A 16,754-nucleotide genomic window follows, 5' to 3' on the forward strand; every position below is an offset into this window, starting at 1 on the left:
ATAGGCAACGATATCCCACTAGAAAGAAGAAAAAAAACTTACATCTACAGAAGGACACATCAAAAACAAGTGCAAAACATGTTTTACAATCACAACAAACAGAAACCAAACATACTCGTATTACTACACACTTTGCAAAATAAACAATTACATTACAATTGAACAAAAAAAAGGTCTCTTACCATACAGATGCAACTACAGAAACAGCAGAACAACAGAACCACCAGTAACGGAACCGCACACTGCCACAATCTAAAGAGAAAAAAAACAATACACATTAGAAGAAACAAAAACAACACACATTACAACAGGCTATGTCACAGGGTATGTCACAAACGGGGTGTCTGTCCCCAAGGGGGGAAGATTATAAATCATTATAAACGTGGGCCCCCTGGAAGCAACCCTACGGAGGGCAGAGAGGCCAAATAAAGACACGGCAGAACATACTGAAGACAAATGGGCCCAAGGAAGCAACCCTTGGCCAAGGGGTCGCTCCCTATAAGAAACAAAAACCTGGAGTATAGTGGGCTTTTCTATCCCCTCCCCCCCCCCCCCCCCTGGGACCAGAAAATGTAAAAAAAGACACGGCAGAACATACTGAAGACAAATGGGCCCAAGGAATCAAAAAGCATTCCAACAACTTGCTGAGCAGTAATCCGGCGGCTAGCCATTATCCTTACAAATAAAGGAGTCTGCACAAACAACTCAACAACCCCAACACTGCGCAAAGTAAGATAAAAAATGTAAGACTTTTTCACAAAAAACGATATTTAGAAAAAATATACAATTCACTTACAAGACACAACTACACTCACCAGCACCTACTCTGCAAAGACACAGCAAATAGGCAACGATATCCCACTAGAAAGAAGAAAAAAAACTTACATCTACAGAAGGACACATCAAAAACAAGTGCAAAACATGTTTTACAATCACAACAAACAGAAACCAAACATACTCGTATTACTACACACTTTGCAAAATAAACAATTACATTACAATTGAACAAAAAAAAGGTCTCTTACCATACAGATGCAACTACAGAAACAGCAGAACAACAGAACCACCAGTAACGGAACCGCACACTGCCACAATCTAAAGAGAAAAAAAACAATACACATTAGAAGAAACAAAAACAACACACATTACAACAGGCTATGTCACAGGGTATGTCACAAATGGGGTGTCTGTCCCCAAGGGGGGAAGATTATAAATCATTATAAACGTGGGCCCCCTGGAAGCAACCCTACGGAGGGCAGAGAGGCCAAATAAAGACACGGCAGAACATACTGAAGACAAATGGGCCCAAGGAAGCAACCCTTGGCCAAGGGGTCGCTCCCTATAAGAAACAAAAACCTGGAGTATAGTGGGCTTTTCTATCCCCCCCCCCCCTGGGACCAGAAAATGTAAAAAAAACAGCCACTCCGCCCCCCGGGGGGGGGGGCAGCATAGTCTACTATATTTATAATGCTCCCTGGAAGCGACCCTTGCCCAAGGGGTCGCTTCCATTATAAATATACTAAAATCCCTGGTGTCTAGTGGGCTTTTCTACCCCCCCCTGGGTCCAGATGTGGCCCAAAAAACGGCTGATCTGCCCCCAGGGGGGGCAGACAAGTCTAAAAAAAATTATGGGCCACTAGGAAGTGACCCTTCCCCAAGGGGTCGCTTCCTTTACACTTATAAACAAATCCCTGGTGTCTAGTGGGCTTTTCTGCCACCCTGGGTCCAGATCACGCGCTAACATGGGCGATCTGCCGCCAGGGGGGGGCAGAAAAGTCTACACTACATTTTTATGGCCCTGGAAGCGACCCTTGCCCAAGGGGTCGCTTCCTTTACTAATAAAAACACAATCCCTGGTGTCTAGTGGGCTTTCCTGCCCCCCCTGGGTCCAGATTCCCGAAAAAAACGGTCGATCTGCCCCCAGGGGGGGCAGAAAAGTCTAAACAAATAATAAATGCCCCAGAAAGCGACCCTTTCCCAAGGGGTCGCTTCCTTTTATCAAAACAAATAATCCCTGGTGTCCAGTGGGCTTTTCTGCCCCCCCTGGGTCGAGATCGCTCGCTAATAACAGCTCCTTACAAAGCGGTGTGGTCCCCCATTGTCTAAAAATGGGACAAGTCACTCCTCTACTGAAAAAACCCGGTCTCGACTCAACTGACTTGAACAATTTCAGACCGATATCCAACCTCCCTTTACTCTTGAAAACACTTGAACGCTGTGTACTCCTGCAACTGACGTAACATCTGGACAACATCAATCTCCTGGACCCCCTCCAATCCGGCTTCAGACAAAACCGCAGCACAGAAACCGCGATGCTGAACATCATAGACGACATCCATGGATCTCTTGACGCTGACAAGTGCTGCCTCCTCATACTCCTTGATCTCTCAGCAGCGTTCGACACGGTGGACCACAAGCTCCTCATCATGACTCTTCAAGAAAGAGCCGGCCTTGGCGAGGTAGTTCTCAAGTGGTTTTCCTCCTTTTTACATAACCGTTCGCAATTAATAAAAATCAAGAACTTCACCTCCGATACCCAGCAAGTCAACAAGGGTGTCCCTCAAGGATCAGTGCTCTCCCCCCAGCTCTTTAACATCTACATGGAACCACTCGCCAAGCTACTCAGGAACGCCAACATCCACTTCCACCTCTACGCGGATGACACGCAGATTTACCTGGAAACCTCCTCTCTCAAAGACATCCACAGACTCAACGATGTCCTAAATGAAGTTCAAGACTGGCTGACAAAGAATCACCTGAAACTCAACCCCGACAAGACAGAAACACTCCTCATCTCAAACAAAGAAGATAACCCTCAAATCACAGAGTGGATAAAGTCGATCGATGCTCTCAAAGGTAACCTCACATTAGCCGACTCCGTTAAATCCCTGGGCTTCACCCTAGACCCCAACCTAACCCTGACAAACCACATTAAGAACTCGGCGAAAAGCCCATTCTTCAACCTCAGACTTTTGAACAAAATTAAACCTTACATTCCCAACAAGGACCTCAAACTAGCCACGCAATCTCTAGTTCTATCAAGACTGGATTATGGGAACTCAATTCTAACAGGCATCCCCAAATCGCACCTGGCACCACTAAAAACAACACTTCACGCGGCAGCGAGAATGATCACAGGCTGCAAAAAATCTGACCACATCTCCCCGGCACTCAAAGAACTCGAATGGCTCCCTGCGGAAATGCGAAGTACCTTCAGACGGCCTGCCTAACCCACAAGGCCCTACACACCGGCAAACCGGAATACCTGGCTAACAAGCTCAAAAAAGCAGGCCAAGCCAGAAATTTGAGAAGCTCTAACTCCCTGCTGCTCATCCTACCAAAAACCAGAAGGAAGAGAACTGCGGACTGCTCTTTCTCAGGAAATGCCCCCAAAATATGGAACGCCATCCCCCCGCACATCAGAACCCTACCATCCTATGCAGAATTCAAGAGCCAACTCAAATCCTTGTGCCTTATCCGCTCCCTCGGTTGTGGATAACTTGGAGCTGCAAACGTCCCAGAATCCATGCGTTAATGTTGATTCCTGTACCAAGAAGCCCTGTTGTCCGAACTTTTCTTCTTTCCAAATTGTCACTCGCTGATTGCTTTTATTGGGTTTGTTTCATGTTATTCTCTTTGTCATTCCCTCTACTGTAAAGCGCTCTGATACCTTCGGGTCTTGTTAGCGCTATAGAAAACTTCTAAATAATAAATAAATAAATAAAATAATAAATAAATAAATCAAGCGATCTAGAAAAGTCTGTACAACATTTTTGTGCCCCTGGAAGCGACCCTTGCCCAAGGGGTCGCTTCCTTTTCTGAAAAAAAACATCCCTGGTGTCTAGTGGGGCATTCCTGGTTCAGGATCGCGACGCTGTGCGCGATCCTGAACCAGGAATGCCCTGCATTGGGACATCAGGGGAGAGGAAATAGTGTTTCCTCTCCCCTGATGCCTCAAGGCACCGAGTAATGCCCCCCCCACCCCACCGGAGAGCAGGAAACAGACCTACCTGCTCGATGCGCTGGAAGCAAATGGCTTCCAGCGCGTCTGGCACTTCCTGATGACGTCGGCGTGCGCGACAGCGCGCTGACGTCACCAGGAAGTGCGGGGGGGGGCGGGGGGAGCAGCGCGAAGTCTTCCGCTGCCACCCCCACTACTGCCACCACGATCGGAGCCCCAGGGGGGGAGCGACAGCGCTCCCCCCGAGGGCTGTACTGATGACGGAGCGGTTCCGTCATCAGCACACCCAACCGATGCTGATGACGGAACCGCTCCGTCATCAGCATCCAAGGGGTTAAGAAGAAAATGAATAAAGAATAATTGAATACAGACATCTTCTGTACATGTGTTAATTTCACATTGCGTGTTATGTTTCCATGAAAATTACTGCTGCAAGTGAAATGAGATTTGTGCCGAAATCACATGAAACTGATTTGATTTAATTAACACTGTGAATGCTGAACCACCATCAACTGATGTAAATTTTGGAAGTTGCTTTCATTTTGAAGTAGAGAGAGGCTGTACTTCAGGTTCGTTGCATAACGTGGGAACTTCTAAACTCTGCCCAATATATTTTTGCTGATAAGTGCGGTACCTCATTGCCTCAATCCCTCTGTGTAAATTTGTCTCATTTTTAAAAGGTGTGCTGTCACAGTCTTTGAAGTCCTTGAAGCTGTTTCCACTGTAAAGGGTTCAGGTACATATTCTAAACAACTGGACTAGATGTAAATAAAATATTTATTTTACATTCATGCTTGGGAAAATGCTAGAAAGACATTCAGTTATTTTTATTTAATTTTAAAAATCTTATATTGATGTGAATTCAGATGTTTGCCAACTTTACTAAATTGGTCTGTCTTAGACAAAACTGGCCCAAAACCAGTTCTGATGACACTAAGCTCCTTCAGATCTGAAATATATATATTCATGGCTGGAGAGTTAACCTCTATGGTCCATAAGCCAACACGCTGTGTCTGAACGCAGGAAAATCTGGGTAATGTTAACTAATAAGCACCTAACAGCAATTAGGTACTTGGGAGTATATAGGAACACCTGGCAGAACAAAGGAGAGAACTGATACCACTTCTTTTTAGGTGATTTTTCCACAGAAGTCTTATACTATTTATCCCGAGGGCCCCCTGAAACATCCTGGCACCCTGGCTGTAGTTTTGGTGGGAGAGAGAGTCAGGTTTTAGACTGTTAGGTGGGAGGAGAACGCATCTAGATAGGGGTGCGGATAGATAGCTAAAGAGAGAGGCCTTCACAGTTGAGGAAATGCTCTGATCTTTTGAAACATGGACTCTTTTTAAAGTAAAGCGATGAAGAAATACTGCAAAATATGGTAGACCTGTGATAAAAATAGTAAAGATTAGTAAATAGAAAAGATTGGATGTCAGAGTTTCTCCAGTCAATGACTAGAACATAGGATATATTTAGCATCTCAACTACCACCTCCTCAGAACATTAATGGGCCTGGGAAGGCGACTCCTGAAGAGGAATGCCATGCTGGAAGAAACAAGACTCATGCTTGAAGATGACTCAATACTTTTTCAGGTACCGGGGGAACAGATCTGCAAATGTCAATCGCTTGGCCTCCTGCTTGCCAGTTCCTCGGACACAAACAGCAGAAACACTCCAGATGCAAATAAGGTCCAGTTGAACACAGACAATTAGAATCTGCAGGAGACCTGGCTAGAGAGGGGCATGGGGGCTTATTTACAAGGAGATTGTACCACCGGAACGTCACTTTTCTGACCTTCCGGTGGCGCAATACCCTACACCATATTTACAAAGCGATGTTAAGGCACTTTGTGCGGCTTAACGCCACTTTGTAAATATGGGATGCAAAAAAACAGGTATGTTTGGGTGTGCCATTATGTGTTTATACAATTATAAATAGGGAGAGCACAGTAGTTAGAACAATTGAGGTATATACCTAAGATAACAAATAATTTAAAAAGAAAAAAGAACAGTTCAGAAGATAATGCAACATTGGCTTCTATAGGTTGAGAATTTTCTTTATTACTAATAACACTTTAGGCTGAAATTCCTAATTTGTTATTAATTACTATAAAAAGTTTGAAATAGGATCCATTATTAATCTACTACGATTAAAGACAGAGAAATGATTGGATTACATTTTTTACATGGAGCCTACATCAGAATAAGACTGGCTAGGAGTTAGGAGGATAATGATTCTGCATCTGAAAACAGATAAGTCAGTATCAGATGAAGGTTAGGGTTTAGAAACCAAGTTATTAGTTGAATAACCGGAGGACAAAGGTCTTTAAATGATTCCGAAAAGTGAGTAACATGGGTTGGGGTTCTTACAACTAGTACTAGAGAGTTTGAAATCATTGTATATGCCACCATACATCATTGAGAATGTGGCATTTGATCTTTCAGATTGTGAGTTTGGAGTGAGTCTCTGCTTCTAAGAGCGTTTTGGCCTCCAGATATCATTAGCAGGTCTTCTCAGTAAGTGTGGGTCTTTTGGTGACTTTCTTTGCATGCTAGGCATCTGACTTAAAATGTTATTCTAGGATCCAGTGGTAGCCAGTGTATTTTTCATAGTATCAGGTTTATGGGATTCAATGTTTTTTTTTAAACAGTTTTGAGTGTCATGTTTGAGTGTAATGGAGCGTTCAAGGGAGCTAAGAAAAACTGTGGACAGACAATTAATAACTTATTACCAAAATTGAGATGTGATCTAGCCATAGCCTGTTTAACTGGTAGATGTCCATGCATACTCATCTTTTTCCATACTTGGAGCCTAATTTAGAAAAGTTTTATTCCTGGCTTGGACTCTCTCTAAGCCATGATAGTAGACATTTACTTTAGAATTGTGTTTCTAGGCTTGAGACAGTATTTTCTTGCTTACAAGAGTCCTAAAACGTAAGCTACGGAAAACCAAAGTTTTCTGGCTGACAACAGCCCTGAGAATTTCTTACGTCACAGAAAAAGTTTGGTAAAGCAGGCCATTACTTCTGAAGATGGACAGTGCACAGCTTTTAGCTTGTTGCAACTCCCAGCAAAAAGGAAAACATGGGGTATTAATACACACAAAAATGTAAAAGAATGGTGATCTCTATTTTCATCAGCAAATCTTTAAATGGGTGTATCAACCAACTGACACCTTAGCATGTCATTTGTGTCTAGCATGCTCATAATCCTTGTTTTCCTTTTTTTCACCACTATGCAAATAGTGCGTGTGTTACACCTTCTCTAATCATTTTTTATGTGAAAATGGGGTGAAATAACTTGGGAAATATATGACATTGTAGATGTTCACTACATAAACAATTTTCATCTCCACACCTCCTCACTCCTGCAAGCAACCATGTTCAGAACCCTAAACATACCCATGTGACTGTGGACAGTTTACTTCTGTCGGTGTAAATATCCAGAGATCTAAATTCTCAAAGTCAGAATTTACTATTTGTAGTCACAGGTGGAATGTCTTAACAAATACACTTAAATTAGATGCACAATTAAAGCAGGCCCTAAATGACCACAAATTATGAGTCATCATTTCATCTAAAAGTACCTCTTTACAGTTCATATGAGATAACTCTGAGCTAGGCCTGAGATGATCACTAATGATGACTGTATCAGTTTGATATTCACCAAAATGTTTACTGTCAAACTAAGAAAACACATTTCCCACAGGAGAATATTGTACACGCAGCGGGAATTGGCTTCTTCTTTCACCTCTCCCCAGAAGGACAATCTCAAGCTTCTTTGCAGTCCTTTAGCAGGAATACAGCCACCTACTGCACACGGTAAGAATAGATTCTCAATTAAGGTTAGTCATTATGCACTGCAATTTCAGAGGGAAAATTCAGCAGAATTTGGAAACTCAGAGGATAGATGGCAATTCCCATACAGATGCCCCTTTCCTTGTCAATTTTTTGCAAAAATGGTACCATTTGATCAACCGTTCTTTCTCTGTTTACTGCTGTTTTTTCCAGCATGCTATACTTGACAAATGTGTAATTGCTTTCATATTGTTAGAAGTTGTTAGTTGAACTCCCAGATGATCATTATCTGTGCTCCAGTCTTAGGTTCCCTGCCTTGTGTGCAGGATCCACTTACTTTGGAAACAGGAACTAAAATGGGAATGCCTCTATAGACATATCATTTCATTCATCTACATGTTCAATTCCTAGACCTTTGATAATGCAAAATCCATTTAAAATGTAAGTACAGAGTCTCTTAACCCATCCAATGATATGACATGAGCTGTCCATCAAGAGTGCTCATGTCTAGGGGCTATTGATGAGGAGGTAAAATCAAAGCATCTGGCACCGATTCAGTAGCTTCACCCCAAGGGGTTGGAGTGGGAGACTTTCCCACTATGTCCCACATATGTGATTGTCCTGCAACTGACCCAGTTGTGTAACTGTCACAATTATGTCAGTTGTAGGGCTAGCATTCAGGAAACTGCTTCCTGGTTACCCTGCAAGCGTGGGAGGGACTGAAAATAGCCCCATTCTACAAAGGCCTGTGGAACTGTATTAAAAAGAAGGTTTAACTGGGAATCTGAGAAGCTAGACACCAGGGGAAAACAACAAAGGGGTGGGGGTGGTCTACCCTGTCAGAGGGGCATGCCCCATACCCAGAGGGGGTAATACAGTCTTTATGCCCCTTCAGTAGAAGTTTGGGAGGCTTGTCCTCAATCTGCCACCACAAAGGGGGCAGAAAGCCCACTAGCCACCAGAGAATTTTAATGAAAAAAAAGCTAAGGAGTACCACCCTGGTAGATAGGGGCAGGATGCCCCAAATCCATCCCCCCAGGTGTTTGGAAAGCCCAGTACATGTTAGGGAGTTCTTTCAATCAAGGGGTTGGGGGTGGCCTGTGCCCCCACCCCAAAGGGCAGAATACGTTCTTTCAGAATGTCTCGGGATGCAGATTGGGGGCAACCCCAGGGGTTAGAAAGCTCACTAGACCCGAGGGAAATCATAAACGAAAGGGTGAGAGTGGCCAAGCCCCTCCACAAAAGACTGCAGTACAGTCTTTCTACTACCCTTGGGGGCACATATGAGGTTTGCCCTGATGGGGGGGATGCCCAGAATTTGACCTTCTAATGGGACAGAAAGCCCACTAGATACAAGAGATTTTAAAATTAAACCAAAATAAACAAAATAATAGGAGTGACCCACTCTGGAATTGGGATAAACTCCTTCCCCAGAATGGAGGAAAAAGTATTTCTGCCACCCCTCCCGAGTGAGATAGGAGTTGTGCTCTGATTGTGGTTTTACCTGTAATCTTTCGCTAGTGGTGATGGAAGGCCCTCAACTCACCATGGACTTTACATTTATGCAAAAAAAGAGATGAGGCTTCCCATCATTGCCCTGGGCCATGTCCCAACCCCAAAAGCGGGTTCATGGGCGACAGAAAGCCCACTAGACACCAGGGATTTCAAAAGGGCACCAAAACAGACACAAGAGTGGGGATTTCTACCTTGGCATTGCATCATACCTCCACCCCAAAAGGGCAGATAAAGGATTGACCCACAGGTGTAGAAAGCCCACTAGAAATCATGGGGAAAAAAAGTCCAAAAACAAAAGAAGGGATGGGGTCTGCCCATCCAGGCATTGGGCCATGCTTTCGATATCAAAAGAGGTGCTCTTCTGGGAAACCTCCAATGGTAAGCAAATGGAAATTCTGATTATTTTGGGTGTAGCTTTTATGAGTGAGCCAGCAGAGTGGGGGATGAAACCAATTTCCCCTGACTTGCCATACTGAATGGTTACATTATTCATGCAAGTGATAGGCCGGCAACCAGGAAAACCTAGGAAACCCAATATCTTTTTAAATTAGACATCCAGACCAGTCTGAGGTGATGTGACTTTACTGGATTCCATGACATGATCTTACCCACAATGCTCTTCACACCTCAACCTTTGCCTAAAAGAATGATTTTTCTTCATATTTCTGTGAGGGAAAGTTCTGGAATCTGCATGGATCCTAAAAATTCCAACAACTTAGCATCACACAGTTCTTGCAATAAAAACGTTGCTCTACTTGTTTGTCGCAGCCTAAGGAATATGACAAAACAGGCCTCACATTGTGTGTTCAAATTTGACCTGATTTATCAAGAGGATAGCTGCGGTATTTGGACCGAGGCTCTGCAGCCTCTCAGGCAAACCTACAAAATTATATCAAATTTGAAAACTAGATAACTCAGGGCTGTCCAGAGTGGTGGGCCTTATGTGCATCCCATGATATTTTCTTTTCCTCAATGCCCTTTAAACCTCAAAATGTGCCTAAAATCATTCAGTTTGATTTAAATTTTATGAAGCAGCACTCCACATGCAACTTTGGTACACAAAATTCTCACCACCCAGCATTTCAAAGCATCTACAGATAAAAATGTTATCGCACATGTGTGGCTGAGCCTAGCACACATGACAGTAATGAATCAAACCAGGGACCTTGCCAGGTAATTATGATCTTCACATTCCCCTTGGTTTGATCTGTTTTTGTTATGGCCACTAGGCCTATCCACATTAGTTGGGTACCGTTTTTATTCAAAAAAGTGTGGAAACGCTGGGTAGTAGCAAATTGGTGGATCCCCACAGATTACGGAACAATCTCTCACAGAATTGTTTGAAAAATGGGTGTTTTTCGCCAAAGACTGAGGTTTGAAGTGCATTATGGGTAAGAAAGCATCATGGGATCCATGCAATGCACATCACTATGGACACGTCACATTGCGCTTGGGTGCAGAAATGCTGCTGGCTTAATAAAGGCACTCAAATGCCATCTCATCTGCACTTGTCCACGCCAGAATCCCCGGCTCTTCAATGCTCCAGCCACAGGTAAGACTCAGTTGTTCTACTGACACCCTGTTTAATGTCAAACCCGGTACCCATTCACACAAATACATGGCTGCCTCCCCTCCAACTGTGGTTGGCTGCTACAACTGTGATTTTACCTGTGAATTTAGGCCCTCTACTCTCACTTGTCTTGACAGAAGATCCTTGGCTGAACTCCCCAGTTGTGCTAACCACAGTACCTCCCACACCCCAGCAACCTACCTTGACTAACCTTGGTTACCTTTACAATAATACCTGCTTCATTGCAATACATGCATTGGAAATTCAGGACCTTATAGATTCCTGGGACCCAGACACACATTCTCTAATGGATACTTGCCTTAATTCCTACTCCTAATCCAGCATTACTGTTGTAATCCCACTAGGTTACAACATTATTTGGCATGACAAGACGGATGGTGGACAGCATTAATTTTTCACTCCTTCTTAATTTGCAACATTGCCACCACAGATGGCTAATACTGCACAATTACATCTTCTTTAAAATTACTTCTATAAACTACATTATAAAGAGTGGTATCCTCACAGCTGCTGCGCCAGGAAAGGAGCAATTTCACTGAGCTTGTCAGTGATCAGCTTCCTTCCGTGTGAAGATCCACCTTGTAGCTGGTGTCCCATGCAGTTCCACTGACCGTTGTTGGTTGGTGGTTCGAGGCCCTCCTCCACCCACAGGCTCCCGCCTGCAACTCTTCCCTGGTGGTCTAGGGTGGAGCATCTTTGCTCTGCTTATGGTCTGCCTTCTATCCTGGTGCTTGTGCCTTTTTCTCCCTTCTGCCTTCTTTTCACTCTTTTTAACTTTTTCTTTGTTCCCCTTTTTGAATTCTTTTTTCACTTTTCACTCTTTTTTCTGCACTGTACCCCTGCCGCTGCTCAATCCTCGTGGCTCTGCTCCCTTCCAGCACTATGTTTCCTGCTTCCTGCCTCCCAGCTGTCAAGCCCTCACACTCATACCATTTAATGCCAGCCGCTATGTGGCTGCGCGCAGCAGGAATCCTGCTGATGCCCCAACACCGGACACCCACCATCCCCCAGGCACCTTGTGTCGCTGAAGGACACCCAAGAACCTCTCTCCAGCCAAAACTGCAACTGCACCCTCCCCCAACTCTGCACTCCAGCTCTTCCCCGCCCAGCCAACCCGCAGCACACCCCACTGGCTCAGCTGCATCCTCCTCAACATACGCTCCCTCCACAAACACGCCACGGAAATCTGGGATCTCCTCGACTCTGTCTCCCCGACATTGCCTTCCTCATGGAAACCTGGACGAACTCCAGCAGGAGGAGGCATTGCTGTCCTCCACAAGAACTCCCTCCACCTCACCACCCACTCAGACGACCCAACAACATCATGGAACATCTCAACTTCCAGGTCCCGACCAACCCACCCTCCGCGACACCCTCGTCTACAGACCTCCTGTTCCCCATCCGACCTTCTCCGATGCCATTATCAACTTCATCGCACCCCAGCCTCTCACATCTACCGATTACATCCTATTCTGTGACCTTAACTTCCACCTGGACAACCCCAATGACCAGAACACCACATCTCTTCTGCAGAACCTCGCCAACATCGGACTCAAGCAGCTAGTCACCTCTCTGACACATGCAGCAGGACAAACGCTCGACCCTGTCTTCTCCGCCAGCAAACACATTGCCCACAGCCAAACCTCTGAACTCCACTGGACCAACCACCACTGCGTTAATTTTGCCTTCACCAAACCCACCATACACCACCGCCCCCCTGTCGCAACTAGAACAAGGTCACTGAAGAACATCTCACGGTCTTCCTCAGCACAACCACACTGCCGACCTCAATAGACGCCAATACCTCAGCACGCAACCTCCACCGATGGATCTCCAACTGTTGCAACGTACTGGTGCCCCTCAAAAAAAAGCACCCAGAAAGCAACACTCCAAGAAAACCAGTTGGTTCCTTGCTGCCCTCCAGGAGTCCAAACGCACCTGTAGACAGCTCTAGAAGGGATGGAGGAACAGCACAACCCTGTAAATCCATGCAGCCTTCAATGTCGCAGTCACCACACACCACATCCTCCTCAAAACCACAAAGAAAACAGCACTCCAAGACAGAATCAACACCAACACACACAACGGCAAAGAACTCTTCACCATTGTCAAGGAGTTCTTCAAACCCAACTGCGAAACCACAGATGTCCCACCCTCCCAAGACCTTTGCAACAAACTCAGCACCTACTTCCACCACAAGATCAAGCAGATCTACAACAGCTTCAACACCCAAGACCCGGCCATCACCACCAGCACACCTGACAGCGACGCCCTCCAACAGATCCTGCTCAACTGGACCCTGCTCACCATGGACGACACTCTCAAGACGATGAAGAGTATTCCCTCTTGAGCTCCCACGGACCTATGCCCATACCACATCTTCCACAGAGCCACCATCACCCCCGAACTACCCCTCACCATTAACTGCTCCATCGAGACCAACACCTTCCTCGATGATTGTAAACACGCCGAGACCAACCCCCTGCTGAAGAAACCGTCCGCCAACCCGACAGACCTCAAAAATTTCAGACCCATCTCCATACTCTCCTTCTCAGCCAAGGTCATCGAGAAAGCCATCAACGCCCAACTCTCCAAGTTCATCAAAGTCAACCGTGTCCTGGACTGCTCTCAATCCGGCTTTTGAAGTAACCACAGCACCAAGACCGCCCTGCTTGCTGCCACTGAGGACATCCGCTCCCTCCTCAACAAGGGAGAAATTGCAGTTCTCATCCTCCTGAACCTCTCTGCAACCTTCGACACCGTCTTCCGCTGCACCCTAAGCACAAGACTTCACGATACCAGCATCCGCAACAAAGCCCTGGACTGGATCCATTCCATCCTCACCGTTAGAACACAGGGAGTCAGAATACCACCCTTCCTCTCAGAACCCACGGCGATTGGCTGCAGAGTCCTTCAGGGCTCTTCCCTGAGCCCCACCCTCTTCAGCGTCTACCTGGCCCAGCTCGCTGCCATAGTCAGGAACCACAGGCTCAACATCGTCTCCTACACTGATGACACCCAGCTGATTCTCTCCCTTACCAGCGAGCCCACAATCTCCAAAAACAACTTCTACAACGGGACGAATGCTGCCGCCACCCGGATGAGAGACAGCTGCCTCAAGCTCAACTCGGACAAGACTAAAATCCTCACCCTGGGGCTCAACACCTCCACTTGGGAAAACTCCTGGTGGCAAGCCATGTTAGGAACCCCCGCCACACCCACCGTCAAAAAGTCTGCATTATACTGGACTCCCCTCTCACTACATCAACTACATCAACGCTGTCTCCTCATCATGCTTCCACACTCATTGCCTGCTTCAAAAGACCTTCAGATGGATCCCCACAGAGGCCAAAAAGACGGTCACCCACACACTTATCAGCAGCAGACTCAACTACGGTAATGCACTATTTGCAGGCGTCACCCAGAAACTCCTCAGGAAACCACAGAATATTCAAAACACCGCAGCCAGACTGGTCCTCAACATTCCCCGCCACAGCCACATCTCCGAACACCTACTTGAACTCCATTGGCTCCCAGTCAACAAAAGAGTCACCTTCAAGCTCCTCACACACAATTACAAAGCCCTTCGCGATGCCAGACTAGCATTCCTGAACCACCGCTTCTCATTCCACGTGACCACTGATCCCCTCTGCTCTGCTCCAACTGGCCGTTGCCATTTTCCCTCAGATCCTCAAGACCAGGACCGGAGGAAGATCCTTTTCCTACCTCGCAACAAAAACCTGGAATACCCTACCTCTCCTCCTCAGGCTATCCCCGTCGCTTACCCAAATCAGGAAGGATCCTCAGACTCTTTCACTGAACTGCAGTGCTCAGTCGTACCAGCAGCCCCAGTGCCTTGAGACCCTCATTGGTGAGTAGTCGCGCTTAACAAGTTCTGATTGTATGAATGATTGTTTGAACTATTGCCCACCAGGCTCCAGAAAAAAATTCTGCTCAAAATGTATAGAGCTTATTTCCTTTTGTAATTAGCTTTCAACACTTCATCACACTGGGCAATTTTAATTTTCATTAAAAGACACCATAAGAAAGGACTCTAATAACTTACTACACAACCTTAAAGTCCTAGGCTTACACCATGTAGCGCGCCACTTGCTTGACCCACTATTCTTCCGCCTTGACCACATCAGGACCGAGCCCCACCTCCTCCACACCTTGTCTTACCAACATCTGATCGCTTTCTGCTTTCAATTCCTCTATCTGAGCCCATTGAACCATCCTAACCCTCATAACACCAAGACACGCTCCTGGAAAGTAGTCACAGGAAAGAAATGGGAATCAGAGCTTATCAAATACTCCAACATCTTGAGACCAACATTGTAACTGACACATAGCAATTTCAGCACCTGCTTGCCAATATGGCCAACTCCCTGGCCTCCTCAAGAAACAACCCAACATCCCACAGGACCCCGCGTGAGAGCTGATGCACTGAGGACCTGAGGCTGCTCAAGCGCTATTCCCAACAGCTGGAGCACCGTGGAGACGCTTCAACTTAGATCCAGACAGGATCAGATATAATCAACTCTATACAACTATTCTGCACACTTGCACCAAGCTAGGCATATTTCCCTGGTTGCACACATCAGGAAAGCTCCAGCTTTACTAGAAAAATCTTCACTACCGTGAAGTAATTCCTATGGCCACACGCTAATACACAAAACATTGCCCCACAACTCAGCCCAGGCACAGAATTGTTTAACTTTTTTAACAATAAAATGGAGCTAATCTATGATAATGTTTAGCTTTAACCTTCTCCCTGGGCTCACTAGAATGTATCACTCCCCCACCAACTACCAGCTTGGGGGCATCCCTGCCTCTCCTTTCTCCAACAAACAAAGAGGAAGTCACCAAACTAACCATCTATGCTCTCTCTGTTGGCTCCCCATCCACAAACTTGCTCTCTCATATTTAAGAGCTCTCCAGCACCAAGGTACCCAATATCTTATCAACAGAATCTGATTCCACATTATGCCTAGACATCTCACCTCTTCCTCTCTCTGTCTTTACCACACCCCATGCATCCTTCATACTGGAACTGGGGGCACACCCTCTTCCTTCCTAGCCCCTGATGCCCTAAACACACTCTCCATTACAATTCACAGTGCCAGTTCGCTACTCGATTTTGGGAAGAAACTGAAAACAATGCTGCTGTTTTGACCCTCTGGCTCCCCTGTTGTTTTCTCCAGACAATTCAGGCCTCAGATCCAGTGCCTTGTTACCCTTGTTGGGTGACAGGTGAACCCACAAAGTCCATATAACATAACCACAATGGTTTGAGGCAAGGCAGTGTATATGGAACCCCTCTCTTGTGGTATGATGTTCTGCTCTTTTTTAGAACCTATTTGGCACAGCTTTAATTTTGAAAAGCTCTCAAGTCCTATGAATCACAACATGGATTTTCAGAGCCCTTCTCCAACGAAAGGATACATAGCTCTGCTTCTGAACCCCCACTATAGTGGAATGATGCATAGCTCTGCTTTGAAACCCCTCTCTAGTGGAATGATGCATAGCTCTGCTTTGAAACCCCTCTCCAACAAAATGATGCATAGCTCTGCCTATGAACGCCCTCTCCAGTCGAGTGGTGCATAGCTCTGCTTTGAAAATGCTTCTCAGTGGAATGATGCATAGCTGTGCTTTTGAAACCCCTCTCCAGTAGAGTAAGTCATAGCTATGCGTTTGAAGCCCCTCTGCAGTGCAGATGCATAGCTCTGCTTTGAAAACCCATCCCAGTAGGATGATGCATAACTCTACTTTTGAAAACACACTCTAGCTGTAAAATGTATAGCTCTGCTTTTGGAACCTCTCTCCAATGGAATGATGCACAGCTCTGCTTTGAAAACCCTTCTCAGTGGAATGATGCATAGCTGTGCTT

General features: G+C 45.7%; 1 protein-coding gene across 1 annotated transcript in view; it reads left to right on the forward strand.

The window, feature by feature from the left end:
• Positions 1-16,754, forward strand: part of PKHD1 (PKHD1 ciliary IPT domain containing fibrocystin/polyductin) — a 1,769,028-nt gene that overhangs the window by 1,124,396 nt on the left and 627,878 nt on the right. The window contains exon 46 of the mRNA XM_078647366.1: positions 7,670-7,782. Within this exon, the coding sequence (XP_078503492.1) occupies positions 7,670-7,782 (113 nt within the window). The remainder of the gene's footprint in view (positions 1-7,669; positions 7,783-16,754) is intronic.

The sequence above is a fragment of the Lissotriton helveticus genome, chromosome 6, assembly GCF_964261635.1.
Source record: "Lissotriton helveticus chromosome 6, aLisHel1.1, whole genome shotgun sequence".
NCBI lineage: Eukaryota > Metazoa > Chordata > Amphibia > Caudata > Salamandridae > Lissotriton > Lissotriton helveticus.